Here is a 15,876-nt window from a genome sequence, read left to right on the forward strand (position 1 = left end):
CATGCGCCAGTGAGTCTCGTGAAAACCAATGTTTGTTCACAGGAGCAAAGGAAGCAAAGTTTCCTTATTTTAGCAAAGGAAAACCAGTCTCCTCTTGGCTTATATCGAAATCCTCTGACATTCTTCTTTACAAATCCTCATTTTGTACTTCTAATTCGTGACCATTGTTTTGTTTTGATCTCTCCCCTGCGCTTCCGTGTGCGTCACTTCTGAGCGGTGCATGCACAACGCTGACGTCCTACGTCATCCGCCCGGAGCTGCTTCCGTGTACAACAGTGAGTGCAAGCTACATTAAATTGATTATTACATTTTAAATATGGTTATTTATCTTACAAAAACGCATCGATTCGCTACAGGAGGCCTTTGTTCACCTCCCGCAGCCGTGTGAGGCACTTTTTATTATGGATGGATGCGCTTTATTTCACTTCTTTTGGACTGATGTACTGCAACACCCGCTGACTGCCATTAAACAGCTTGGAAGATCAAAGACAATTTTTAATAGAACTCCGACTGGATTCATCTGAAAGAAGAAAGTCATATACACCTAGGATGACTTGAGGGTGAGTAATTCATGGGCTAATTTTCATTTTTGGGTGAACTAACCCTTTAATGCACAAAAACCGCCTTTATAGATGACAGCTGACAGACAATTATACATCTTTGGTTGCTAATATTAATTTGTCTAAGTAACTAACACCATATGGCTGAACCAGTTGAAATCCAAGTTTCTAATTTAAAGCTGCAAGACCAACCCTGGTTATTAGTGCAAGTCATCATAATTTTGGGTACATATTGATCGTTTATGGTGGCGTTCCTATGTTTTTAATGTAGGAGGGAGACGTCTTAAAATGGGTATGCCCTCTAAATATTAATGGAAGGGAAACGGCCAGGTTCCACAGTTGCTGTAATAATAAAATATGTGTTATAATGCTGGTTTAATATATACTATTTCCTGTTCATTTTCCCTTTCTTTTTGTGAAGTCGGTTTTTTGGGAAACCTGAATGAAAACAGCAGACTAGAAAAGTGTTTTTTGGGTTCAGTGGCAAGACCCACAAAAGAGGATAAACTAGTAAGAGAATTAAGTTTGGAGGGAACCCTGTCAAATGAAATCCTATGTGAGAGGAGTGAGTCACACTGCTTTATGATGCAGTGAACAGGATGTCTCATCTCCCCAGTGACTGCTGCCCCCTCCTTCCTTCCATATATTCACTCACCCTCAACTATCCACTCATTATTATTCTCTATACACGCCACAACTCCAACTTTATCAGTTGTTGTCTGCTCGTCTTTAAAGGTGAAAGTAATTTGTGTTCCACTAGCGTTAATAAAGTATGTTCTGTGAGTATGTATGTTCATCACCCTCATGTCATTTCAAACCCATAAGAGTTTGGTTTATCTTCGAAACACAAATTAAGATATATTATTAATGAAAAGTGGGTAATTTCTCTCCTTCCACTAAAAAGTCCATTCCACCAAAATTTTGATACTTCAAAAAGTTAATAGACATCTTAATAGTCATCCATGTGACGTGCGTGGTTTACTCAAATTCAAGTCAAGACTTCATATGCATTTCCATAGTGCTTTATACAATACTGTGTAGCGTCTGGACCAATCAAACACACAATTGTTCATTTGATTTAACAAATCAGTTATTCATTAGATTAACAAATCGTCACAGTCCCCTCACCCAATAAACTGGATGCCAGGATGTCTGCAACGACACCAGGCCCCCCCCGGTACCCATGGTGAGAGGTCAAGTAAATATCTACAGCGGATCTAAATATTTATAATTAATTATAACTAGTTATGATTAATTATTCATATTTCCCCATGAGCTGATTCGCTACAACTGGCTGTTTCAAAGCAGATTCACAGTAATAAACAGGAAGATAATGGTGGTAGTATTGTGAAGAGCAGAAGACAATAGTATCATTATTCAGATCAATTTGGTTCAGTGTTGATTCAGTTAGTTCATTCTCAATGTCAATGTTGCAATGTTCATCAGTTATGAAATGTTATAGTTGACTGTAGAGGTCAATCGTGTCAGTGCAGCCAAATCAAAGATATTACTGAATATTAAGAGTCTTTTAAACCAAGTCTATAAACACACTTTATGAACAGATTTAATTTATGCTTTTATTCACATATAAACATTGATGAATTAACATACAAAGAGCTTGTCAAATATGGTAAATGGAAGCTCAAAAATATTTGCTTGATGCTCAAAACCAATGAGGTTTGTTCTCGCCAAAACATGGTTGAGCTTCCATTTACCATGTTTGATGTACATTGATCAATGCTTATATATGAATAAAAACCTAAACTTGAGCTTTTTGTAGCATCAACGTTTTGGTATAATGGACTTTTTAATGAAGGGAGAGAAATCTCTCGGGTTTCATTAAAAATTTCTTCAGTTTTGGTTCAAAGATTAATACAATTCTTATGGGTTTTGAATGACATGAGGGTGAGTAAATGATGACAGAATTTCCATTTTTGGGTGAACTATCCCTTTAACATACCGCTTTTTGGTTATTATACTATATAGTATGCATGATCAGACAGGTTTCCCAAACACCCCATTTAACATTCAAACCTCAAGGCATGAATGCAATAACACCAAAAATATGACATTAATTGCATTAATGCTGGCTTTGTACTTCTGGCGATTGTAATTAGGCTTCAGAAATTCATAAAGTTGCCTTCTTTTGTGAAGATCGTCTTGATGAACTAAATGTGTAAGAATCATAATTATTTGTTGATCAGAGCTTATTTTCTGCAATGCACATTTATGTTCATTAATATACCAATTAATGTTTATTGTTTAAATGATCATTCATTAAAGGGTTAGTTCACCCAAAAATAAAGATTCTGTCATTAATTACTCACCCTCATGTCGTTTCAAACCCGTAAGACCTTCGTTCATCTTCGGAACACAAATTAAGATATTTTTGATGGAATCTGAGAGCTGTCTGACCCTGCATAGACAGCAATACAACTGAAATGTTCCCAAGTCCAGAAACGTAGCAAGGAGATCTGTAAAATAATCCATGTGACATCAGGGGTTCAACCGTAATTTTACGAAACTACGAGAATAATTTTTGTGCGCAAAAGAAAAAAAAAAAACTACTTTACAGCATACGCTGTTTACGTCCAGCTGATACTCTCCAAAATGGCACCAGGGTGACGCGGAGGAGACGAATTGTGAAATAAAGTCGTTTTTTTTTTCTTTTGTGCACAAAAATTATTCTCGTAGCTTCGTAAAATTACGGTTGAACCCCTGATGTCACATGGATTATTTTACCAATCTCCTTGCTAGGTCTCTGGACTTGGGAACATTTCAGTTGTATTGCTGTCTATTCAGGGTCAGACAGCTCTCAGATTCCATCCAAAACATCTTAATTTGTGTTCCGAAGATGAACGAAGGTCTTATGGGTTTGAAACGACATGAAGGTGAGTAATTAATGACAGAATTTAAATTTTTGGGTGAACTAACCCTTTAAGACAACTGGTTTTGGTGTTGCTGCGTATTTGTATGCGTATACTATGCATACTGCATTTTGCACAAGTAGTACGAGTATGCAATTCTGAATACTTGTGTCAACAACATGTGACATCCTTCTCTTATTTCAAAATGAAATGTTGTATCACAGACCCCAGGTGAACCAAACTGTGTGTGTTTAGGACATTATGAGAATGCTGACGAAAGAGGGAGAGGAAAATAGAAAGAGCAGCTGTTAATGCATCAGCAGAAATGTGTCATCATTATGAAAGGTGGGGGCTGAGGAGAGATATGACAAAAAGCGAAGTGCAATACAACATGACGGGTCAGCCAGTCAGCCTGTTACCATGGAGACGCAGGAGTGGGTGGGAGAAATGCTTTCGTACACCAAACACTTTGCTGACCGTGTCTCTGCATGTGGTGTTGTGTATACACACATGCTCCGCTGCTCCTGGGTCACATAGCCTCTGTTTCAAAACCCTCTGAGATGCCTACATAGACAGCTTTATTATGGCGTTATGGTTGTTCTCCCAATGTGAAGACTGTAAAATAACTTCTAAAAATTCGAAAACAGCAATGCATGTATCATTTGTGAAATCAATCCATAGTGCATTGTGGTATTAAGTATACATTTGAATTTAATACAAAGTATTGATAGAAATAGTTCAATGCAATTAAAATTCACTCTACTGACCCAATCTATATTTTTATGCTTATTTAACCATTAGCTTTGTAATATGCTTACAACAAACTACTGAAATCAAATGTGAGTTTGTGTGTTAATGAACTGTGCGGTTTGTGTGAGGAATGCTATTTGTTTGATGAAGAGCTGCATTACCATTCAAAAGTTTGAAAGAAATCAATACTTTTATTCAACAAGGACCCATTCAATTGATCAAAAGTGACAGTAAAGGCATTTATAATGCTACAAAAGATTTCTATTTCAAATAAATGTTCTTTTGATCTTTGTATTCATCAGAGAATCCAGGAAAAAAATTTATGTATGTATGGTGGTTTCCACAAAAATATTAAGCAACAAAAATGTTGCTTAATGTTTTCAACATTGATCATAAGAAATGTTTCTTGAGCAGCAAATCAGCATATTCAAATGATTTCTGAAGGATCATGTGACACTGAAGACTGGAGTAATGATGCTGAAAATTCAGCTTTGCATCACAGGAATAAATTACATTTTAAAATATATTTAAATAGAAAATAGTTCCTTTAAAATTGTAATAATTTTTCACAATATTACTGTTTTACTCTATTTTGCAGCCTTTTGAAAGACTTCTTTCAAAAACATTAAAAACTCTTACTGATCCCAAACTTAAAAACGGTATTGGATGACAATCTATTAAAATGTGCCCTTAAAAGACAGCTGCCTATGCATGTAGTATACAGCAGGACATCTAACTAGGTTTTGGAAAAGAGTCAAGAGTTTGTTTTTTTTGTATTTGTGTTTATACCTTTCGCCTCATGCCTATTTTTGTTTCGAGGCATTGGCCTTACAACCCACATGACCCTGACAGACGTCATGTGTGGAACACAGTGACATGTGTCAGCTTATCAGCAAAACAAGCCACTTCCTCCATTTCAGGACAAATGGCTACTGTGGTGAAGAGTTTTGCAGATCAGGATGCGTGTCTTGAGTAAATAATAGCGTGTCTTTGTGTGTCCCCTGCTGACAGGAGGATTACAGTGAAAGTCAGATTAAATCTCAGTAGTCCAAAATGTGACACCTGCCCCTGTGGTGTCCTTGTAATGACAGAGTGTGAAAAGGCCTAAATGCTTTTGGCCTGGGTCCCATCACTTCTCCTTCATTTGCATACAAGCAATCAAACTGGGCAGCTGGGAGGCATGTTTAAACAGCCACAATTTTACATCGAGGAACATTTCAGCCCCTACTTTTTGGGAGATAATCATTATCTGGTGCCATTTTACCAATCTCTGCTCTGTCGGGTAGGACTAGTGGGTACATGTCAGTGTAATTCTTATTCATGAACCAAGCTAATAGGTTTATGTGTTCCCCCGCTCTTCAGGTTGTTCCTCTGCCTCTGGATTATTATGTTCATGAACGATCTTTTCAATTTCAATTTCATGTTTTTTTTTCTCCAGGTCTTTTTCTCACATAAAGCTAGAGTGATTCATGAATGAGTCTCAAAACCTTGAAATGATTTAGCATTTTTGGTAGTTTTTTTTTTAAATGCCTGAAATAAGGTCTTTGATTAACACAAGCTCAAATATTTTCATATTTTATAACATAATTCATGCTATATTTTCACGCTCTTGTCAAACTATTTAAACTCAAACTTCGAGTTTAAATAAAGATTTGGCCCACAAAATATGCCATCACTGCAGTTCTCTATTGTATGACTTTAGAAGACTTGTGGACACAAGTTGTATTGACTAACTTTTATGGTAGCTTTTTGTAATTTTTGGAGTTTGGCAGTATAACTCATCCATTTCAGTGTGAAAATGAGCAGCATGGGCATTCTGCAAAATATCTTTTTTTTTTTTTTTTGCCATGAAGGTTTTCAATGCCACACGAGGAATAATATACTTGATCAATATAATTTAATTATATTTTCATCAATATTAATTAATATACAGCTCCTTTGCATTCCCTCACATTTCCTGAATTTAATTTGTATGTTATGAAACCTTTAGATAACCTGCGTTATTCTCTCATCAGCTGTCATTAGCTCGCGATAGTTTCTTCCTTCATAAAGCAAAGAGAGAATGTAGTGTAATTTTCCCTGTAATTGTTGTCTGATTTTTTTAAATCTGGTGTTTTAATGTTTTTATTTATGAAGTTGGCAAATTTTTAGGCATAAATGGGGAAAATGTATCCTATAATTAACAAATGGAAGGATTGTTTGCGAAAACGTTTTGTAGGGATTTCTATCATGAACGGACACTGATATGCCCCTATCAGCCATCATGAGGTTTGCTAATCACCCCAGCACATGACTCTGGGTATATTCTGGGTCGACTTCCTGCCAGTCTTGTCGTCATCTACTCAGAGGAGTGATTAAAGACTAATCCAATCAAGAGTATCAAATTTGAAATCCGTTTTAATCAGGTGGACCTCGAATTTTCAGATTCGATTCCTCTCAAAACCTGAATTAATTAATAATAATTAATTCCCTAAAATTAAGTAATCAAAGACATTACAGTTTGAAAACATTTTTGATTTGGATCTGTTTGTGCGCTAAAGGCACATAATTGACACACTTCACCTTTAAACATAGTCATTTACTCTTTATACACTGATGTCTGAGGTTTGAAGTTCATCAGCAGAGTTTGATACTAAATGTCTGTTTTTGCACCCCAGGTGGCTCCCCGTTGAGTGAGCTGTCATGGCCGTCCTCTCTGGCGGTGGTTGCTGTCTCCTTCTCCGGCCTCTTCACATTTGTCTTCCTCATGCTAGCCTGCCTGTGCTGCAAGAAAGGGGACATCAGCTTCAAGGTGAGATCTCAGTCCTCATTAGTCATTTCATCCATCAAAATGGCCCTCCAAATTAAAGGAAGATGAGAAATTAATGTCTTCTCCAGTGCCTCATCCTAATTTTTTATAGGCACGTCACTCAGCAACCTATTATCATTTTGTTTGATGTCACCATGTTTTTTCCAGAAGTACATCATGTCATTCAGCCTGTTAGATTTGATTTGTCTTTCTAGTCATGAACGCATGTACCAACACAGCCTCACAAAGAAAACGTCAATCTTCAGCACTTTTTCTCTGTGCAAAACACAAATGCCTTTGTGTTCCTTTTTACCTCATTTCAAGGATTAAAGCTTTCCTTTTCTTCTGCCCATTTTTTGTTTTATCTACTTCCGAACTTCAAACACGTGATAACCTGAAGACAAATGAGATTTATGAAACAATCTATGAAACTGAAGCATCATAGCACAATTAGGCAGACTATTGACTGTTTTTTAAAGACAAGTTGGCAGGATCCTGTCTCCTAATATTTCTTGCAGTACTCGAGCAGTACTGCATGAATGCTTTGTGGAGATGGAGTCTCAGTAAAGATAAATCCAAGATTGCAGACAAAGCAAGAGAAATAATTATAAATCTAGTTGTAAGTCATGCAATACTCAGAAGTATTGAGAAGTACATGCTAATTACACTATACTGATACTGTCGATGCACTGATATCAAAATTCTGGACGATATCTATAAGCCCATAAACGCTTTGATGCTTTGGCAGATATTAAAATAAGAAACTATTTTGTAAAAAAAAAAAACAAGTAAAAAAAAAAGTAAAAACAACAATTGCTAATTTTAAATGCTACGAATAAATTTAGGCATCACAATGAAAATTGATTAATATTGGGATTTGCTACATTTAACACTTATTAATTGTAATATTTTCAAAGATAAATTGTAAGTGTTAGATGACATAAAAATATAAAAAAATTTGAGAAAATAATTATGTACACTTAAAAATCCCTTATCACCCAGTGTACACCACTTTAAGAATCTGAGGCAGTACATTTTTTTTAAAAGAAATTAATACTTTTATTAAGCAAGGACAAATTAACTTGTTCAAATGTTACAAACATTTGTAATGTAACAAAATTATTTTATTTCAAATAAATGCTTTTGAAGTTTCATCAAATAATCCTTTAAAAAGTATCATGGTTTCCACAAAAATATTAAACAGCACAGCTGTTTTCAACATTGATAATAAGAAATGTTTTTTTAGCAGCAAATCATCATATTAGAATGATTTCTGATGGATCATGAGACACTGACGACTGGAATAATGATGCTGAAAATTCAGCTTTACTATCATAGGAATACACTTTTATATACTGTACATTCAAACAGAAAACTGATTTAAAATTGTATTGATATTTCACAATATTACAGTTTTACTCTGTTTTTAATCAAATAAATGCAGCCTTGCTGAGCATCAGAAACTTCTTTCCAAAAGTAAAAAAAAAAAATACTGATCCCAAAATTTTTAACTGCGGTGTATTTCCCGTATACGGATACAAATTAATAATAAAAAAAATTGATATGTTGCTTATACATTGTGCATTGCAATATATTTATGTTCCTTAGAGTGCTTCAATTTTAGCTTAGCAACATGCTATTGCTACATAGAGTTCTGAATTGCAAATGTCACCAAAATGCGTGGCATTCATTACAGTCAGGATGCTGCATTATAGGACAGCTGCCCATGTAGGCATCGGTGCAGCTCACTAGGTTTAGGAACAGAGCCATAGCATTTCTTTGTGAAGTATGACACTTCCAACCCAGCACGGCTCTGATGCATGGGGTGATTCTGCTCAGGTGGATGAAGCTTCTGCCTAATAGACATAGGTTTTGCTCAGCAAGAACAAAAATGAGAGGGAACATGGAGATTTGACAGAGAATATGAACAGACGGGGACAGAGTTGTTATCAGATTTGGTTTGGCACACACAGTTGAGGATTAATGTATCAGAATAAGCGGGCTGTTTATGTCCACATGCACTGCGGCAGTGGGAGAATGGCACATCATAGGAAGCGTCGCAGCTCAACGCTACAGACCCTTAAGATGCTGCCTATAATGCCGTGTGTCTGGACTGTGTGTTTTTAATAGGATTGTCTGCTCTAAGTGACTGTGTGAGTGGGTGGATGGTTTGTCCATGTCTGTCCCACACTGGGCTGACTGTGAACGTGCTTCTAGTCCAGGAAGTCTCAGTGGCACAGATAATTAGCATGGCATTTGGTGTTCTGTGGAAATCACAGGTTGCCACCCTGTGGAAAGTCTGTCTGTATTTGTATGGCCGTTCAGACAGAACGCAAGTTGACCTGTTATAGACTGACCTGATGCATCGAAGAAACAATTAATTTCGACACCCCTAGTTCCCTCATGGATGCCCTCCTTTGCCCGGAATATCTATAATAGCAGGGGGAGAGATCGCTCGAGGACCATACTAGACTGTTCCATTGTGACAATAATATAATATAATATAATATAATATAATATAATATGTAGAATGCACTGAAATTGGACTTTTTTAATACAGTATAAAGTTGTTATCAGATTTGGTTTGGCACACACAGTTGAGGATTAATGTATCAGAATAAGCGGGCTGTTTATGTCCACATGCACTGCGGCAGTGGGAGAATGGCACATCATAGGAAGCGTCGCAGCTCAACGCTACAGACCCTTAAGATGCTGCCTATAATGCCGTGTGTCTGGACTGTGTGTTTTTAATAGGATTGTCTGCTCTAAGTGACTGTGTGAGTGGGTGGATGGTTTGTCCATGTCTGTCCCACACTGGGCTGACTGTGAACGTGCTTCTAGTCCAGGAAGTCTCAGTGGCACAGATAATTAGCATGGCATTTGGTGTTCTGTGGAAATCACAGGTTGCCACCCTGTGGAAAGTCTGTCTGTATTTGTATGGCCGTTCAGACAGAACGCAAGTTGACCTGTTATAGACTGACCTGGAGGAAGGCAATGGAAAACATGGTCCTCGGTGGGATGAATTATAGCAAATTAGAGATTGTTATGATGTTAATAATAATAATAATAATAATAATTCATTAAATTTCTATAGCACTTTTCTAAGCACTCAAAGCGTTTGACATTGTAAGGGGGGATCTCCTCATCCACCACCAGTGTGCAGCATCCACTTGGATGATGCGACGGCAGCCATAGAGTGCCAGAACGCCCACCACACACCAGCTTATTGGTGGAGAGAAGACAGAATGATGAAGCCATTCACTATATGGGGATGATTAGGAGGCCATGATGGTCAGAGGGCAATGGGCAAATTTGGCCAGGATGCCGAGGTCACACCTCTACTCTTTTTGAAAGACATCCTGGGATTTTTAATGACCACAGAGAGTCAGGACCTCGGTTTAACGTCTCATCCGAAGGATGGTGCTTTTTGACAGTATGGTGTCCCCATCACTATACTGGGGTGCTAGGACCCACACAGATCACAGGGTGAGCACCCCCTGCTGGCCTCACTAACACCTCAAATAAGATTAAATAAGAACCTGACATAAGAGGACACAGATATGACAATAACTTTTATGTTAGGAGGCCATGATGGTCAGAGGCCAATGGGCAAATTTGGCCAGGATGCCGAGGTCACACCTCTACTCTTTTTGAAAGACATCCTGGGATTTTTAATGACCACAGAGAGTCAGGACCTCGGTTTAACGTCTCATCCGAAGGATGGTGCTTTTTGACAGTATGGTGTCCCCATCACTATACTGGGGTGCTAGGACCCACACAGATCACAGGGTGAGCACCCCCTGCTGGCCTCACAAGCATCTCTTCCAACAGCAACCTAGTTTTCCCAGGAGGTCTCCCATCCAGGTACTGACCAGGCTCAACCCTGCTTAGCTTCAGTGGGCAACCAGTCTTGGGCTGCAGGGTGATATGGCATGGCTCTTTGATGTTAACTTGCCACACGCCACACGCCTCACACCCCAGTGAGGGTCTCCCATTCAGGTACTGACCAGGCTCAGCCCTGCTTAGCTTCAGTGGGCGACCAGGCGAGAGCTGCAGAGTGATAGCTGCTGGCATATATGCTGCATATATGAAATATATGTTCATTGTTCAACAACCGCGAAAGCATAAGGATACGTCTGCTCTCTTATCGCTCTCGCGGTACTTGGTCATACACTGATCATTCTGCTCTATAAAAATATTCACTGATATGTAGAATACACTGAAATTGGAATTTCTTGATACAGTATAATCTCAGCACCAATCATCCTTTATCTACCCTAATTGAAATTCAGGACCTGAATTGACATTTAAAAGGCAATTTAATTCTGAATGGTGCATATGCCACATTACCCTACGCTGTACCATGGCAGAACCATAGTATTTTTGTAAGGTTACACATGCTGAAAAATCTCTCAAATAATGCTCAGTAATTGCTCAGTAATTGAACAGAAACACAAAGGTGTATATTTAACTGACATTACCAAGGAGTGGATGGCATTTGCTGCAGCATGTGGGACCAGACCACATCTTTCCATCCTGATTTCACATGTGTCTCTGTTACACATAGTCGTGTTGGTATTAAATGTGACTAAAGCCTCTTTAGAGATTGTGTGTATTGTGAACGAGCACCAGCCCTTCTCACACACGCTGATGGAGTGAGACAGCTGCTCTTCCTGAATGGAAAACAGCCCTTGCTACCCAGTGCGGTGCAGTGAGCTACAGCTACTTGAAATGAGTTGGCTGCCTCACATTGGCGTACTTTTCATCAAGATGTTTGGGCTTCTTATTATGCATTTTTTGAAAAGAGTCTGACTGTATGGCTGCAGTCCATGATGGTCGGACATCCTGTGCCAAAATCAAACTGAACACTTTCTACTATCTATGTCAGTAGACATTTGTCAGAGTAGACTTGATTAGTTCTCTTAAACAGTTAGTACCCTTTTGGTAGATGTCATAACTACACCCATTATGTGGGTAAATAGCATATCTCTTATTAAATGAGGTAGAGTAGACGTGCACATTATGTTCAGTCTGTCATACTGTTTTAAGATGTGTAATTGAACAGACTGTACTTCTGTCAGACTCATCAAAATTGTATTGGCATGATTATTAAAATGTATAAGATTATTTACTTACTGGACTGTTAATAGACATACAGACAAAAATAAAAAGACAAGTTAAAAAGATAAGGTAAAATGAAAATCGTCTTCATTCCACCATGCACATAAAGCAAGAAGCACCACTAGCTCACTTCAAATGAAAGTTTTTATCGACTACTGGTGAATAAAGATAAACTGCCGCCTCCTCTTCAAATATGTCCTGTTAGCACTTCAGTAATGCACACATAATGCATTAATAACAGATTGAAGTATGAAATATTTAGATGGACTGTGTGAATTAAGTAAATTACTTTGCACCCTCAAGTGGTTCTAAATGATATTGCATCACTTTGCCTCAGAGCCACATCCACCCCGATGATAAACGTCTCTAGGTTACGTATGTAACCATGGTTCCCCGAGGGAACGAGACGCTGCGTCGAGATTCGCTTTGGGAACGCCCTTGCGTGACCGCGTTCTGAAGCACGTGTCAAATCAGTCCAATGGAGCAGCGAGACGTCACGAGCGGGGTGACGTAAGCACCAGAAAGTATAAAAGCGCATCCGGGGGACATTTTACCAATGACACTAAAGGCCTTTTACTTGCTAAAAAGCAGGGTTGGGCAAAGATACATCAAAATGTATTTTAAAATAAAATACCAAATACCTTAATCTGCCTGAGTCATGCAATAAATCTGACAAATGCAACCAGTTAACAGATCAAATATTCACATATCCCTGTGATCTCCCAGATGAAGGTTAGTTTTAAAGTAACCAACAGTTTAATGTTTAACAGTTTGCGAATGACTCATAATTGTATCCTAATTTAGTTACTTGGTGTTTGGTAAGGCAGGGGCTAATTTGCATCAGCAACACTGACTCAATGACAAACAAGTTATTCATAAGAAGACAACTGATGACACCTGTATTCATAGCAACTAGTTTCTAACTACTTAATCATTTGATCGTTAGTCATAAATATAATAATATATTATGTGTCAGGCAGTCATTCATGCAATGGTATGCAAAATCATGATCCTATTTAAACAGCTACTTCAATTAGGGTATTTTGAAAATACAAAAATACTAATCTTAAATGTATTTAAATACAAATTACATTTGATTTTTGCCGAAGGCTTTCAAATACAAAATACAAAATAGTATTTTGTATTTCAAATACGTATTTTAAATACATGTATCTGAAATACTGCCCATCCCTGCTAAAAAGTATAAACTATCAATCAGACGTGTGGATCATACACTACAGGTTTTTTAAACAAAGTTTTGATCAAGATATTTGTGCTACAACTATGATACAGTATGATACAGGCTTTATAGGGAGAACTGATTAACTGTAGATTACCTTACCATGTACAGTGAAAAATTTTAAGTGATTTAACAGTGCATTATATGTAATTTTATTGTAAAATACTGTCAAATGTATGTTTTTTCAAGTAAAAACTATGAATTACCAGTAAAAAAAAAAAAAAAGAAAGAAAGAAAACAGTAAAAGGGCATTTTAATTGAGTGCTTTACACATACTGCTTAACACATTACTGAATTAAATTAATATATAATACTACTTACTTTAAATTCAAATTAGTTCTGCATCCTACCCCAATCCAAATTCAGATCAAACACAGGAATTGAAATCATGCTGGTTATGGCACAGATTCAGTACTGCAATTCCCCAACACAGATGCTCAACAATAGTCACAATGTGTGAGTATGAGCCACCATGTAGAGCTGTGGGAACTGGATAGGTTATTGGGTCCAAGCAGATGATTGCCCAATTTTCGAAATGTGGCATCCAGCATTCATAACAGAGAGAGAAAATACCACAAGAGAGACTTTCATCTGCCATCATACTGTGACATAAGAGACCATTAAAATTTCATATTAATTTCACAGTATGCATAAAGTAATAGAGCTGATGTAAGAATGCCAGTCTGAATTTCCTGCTTGTGTTTGAATTGTGCCATTTATTTCATTTTTTCTTAAAGAAATTATTCGTTTTATTAAGCGATGACGCATTAAATTGAACAAAAATGACAGTAAAGACATTTATAATGTTTATAGTTCAAATAATTGCTGTTCTTTTAAAATTTCTATTCATCAAAGAGTCCTACCAATGTATCAGTTTCAACAATAACAATAAGAAATGTTTCTTGAGCAGCAAATAAGCATATCAGAATGATTTCTGAAGGATCATGTGATACTGAAGACTGGAGTAATGATGCTGAAAATTCTGCTTTGCATCACAGGAATAAATTGCATTTTAAATACTGAGATAGAAAACAAACGTTTGAAGTCTCTGTGTGATTTTGTTCCCTGCAGGAATTTGAAAATATGGAGGGGGAGGAGGTCCAAGCGGACCTTTCCACTTTAGCCTCCCCCAGCTCTCAGAACGACCCCGAGGTTTATATCCTGCCCCTGACGGAGGTCTCACTACATGTGTCCAAACAGCCCAGCAAGTCATGTAAGAATCCGTATAGTTTTGGTCATTATTGATTTATGATTCACAAAAGGAGACATTTTGAATAATGTGCTGACTGATCTTCTCCATGCATTGAAAATGTAATGCAAGTGATTTGGAACGAGTGCTGGTCATGTGATTCACGGTAGCAACTGCGAGGAGGCGGCCCTAGGCTTAAAAAAAAAAAAAAAGGAAAACATGATTTAAATTAAACTTACTGCCTGTGCTAACATTGGTGTTTATAGTTAATCGTCGCGCACTGCAGGCAGATTGCTGATTATGTTTCTCATTAATAAACAATACTGAAAGAAAAAAGTGCCACACTACGCTGATATTTGTCCCTCACATTCCTAACAGCCTTGTGACAGGAAGAGTAAAGATACAGGACTGTGCCCATTGTGAACGGATGGTTCTGGAAAAAGACCAGTGGCCTTGTTTATGTTCTCACAGTGTAGAGAAGGGTGGAGACCGAACCGTCTCTGGAAGCAGAGCACACATCTGTCAGTTGCATAATGCACCGTGAGACCGGCCCAGAGGACTCCTGGTATAATGGATGCATGTGAACTGGACTGCAGAGAGGAAAGAAAGTTATTAATGCATGGAAGCACTGGAGAGTACAGATGGAAATGAAACTGTTTTTAACATCAATATTACAACAGATATGAAACAGATGCGTCTGAAAACCAAAATAACTGTAGATTTTCATCTCGTTAGAAGATATTGATTTGTTAGTGGTGCTTGCTAAGGCAACCAACAATGGCTTGTGGTCATATTTTAAGTCGACGTTTTTGTAAAACACATTACCGTTCAAAAGTTTGGGGTTTTTGAAAGAAATTAATGATTTTATTCATCAAGGATGCATTATATTGATCAAAAGTGACAGTAAAGACATTTATAAGGTTATAAAAGATTACTATTTCAAATAAATGATGTTCTTTTGTACTCTCTATTCATTGGAGAATCTAATAAAAAACATATCACAGTTTCCATGAAATTATCAAATAGTTTTCAACATTGTTTTCAACACTGATAATAATAATAAATGTTTCTTGAGCAGCAAATCAGCATATCAGAATGATTTCTGAAGGATCATGTGACACTGAAGATTGGAGTAATGATGCTGAAAATTCAGCTTTGATGACAGGAATAAATTGCATTTTAAAATATATTCAAAGAAAAAAAAATTTAAAATATAATAATATTTAACAATATTACAGTTTTACTGTATTTTTGATCAAATAAATTCTGCCTTGGTGAGCATAAGAGACTTCTTTCAAAAATATAAACAAATATCACCAACCCCAAACCTTTTAATGGTAATTAGAAGCTATATTCAAACA

General features: G+C 37.2%; 1 protein-coding gene across 1 annotated transcript in view; it reads left to right on the top strand.

Moving 5' to 3' along the window:
* The window catches only part of LOC107757347 (serine/threonine-protein kinase LMTK1-like), a 50,114-nt gene that overhangs the window by 18,061 nt on the left and 16,177 nt on the right, over positions 1-15,876 (top strand). The window contains exons 2-3 of the mRNA XM_016574787.1: positions 6,835-6,968; positions 14,398-14,539. Of these exons, the coding sequence (XP_016430273.1) occupies positions 6,835-6,968; positions 14,398-14,539 (276 nt within the window). The remainder of the gene's footprint in view (positions 1-6,834; positions 6,969-14,397; positions 14,540-15,876) is intronic.

The sequence above is a fragment of the Sinocyclocheilus rhinocerous genome, unplaced genomic scaffold (assembly GCF_001515625.1).
Source record: "Sinocyclocheilus rhinocerous isolate Xijiao unplaced genomic scaffold, SAMN03320098_v1.1 scaffold383, whole genome shotgun sequence".
NCBI classification, from domain to species: Eukaryota; Metazoa; Chordata; class Actinopteri; order Cypriniformes; family Cyprinidae; genus Sinocyclocheilus; species Sinocyclocheilus rhinocerous.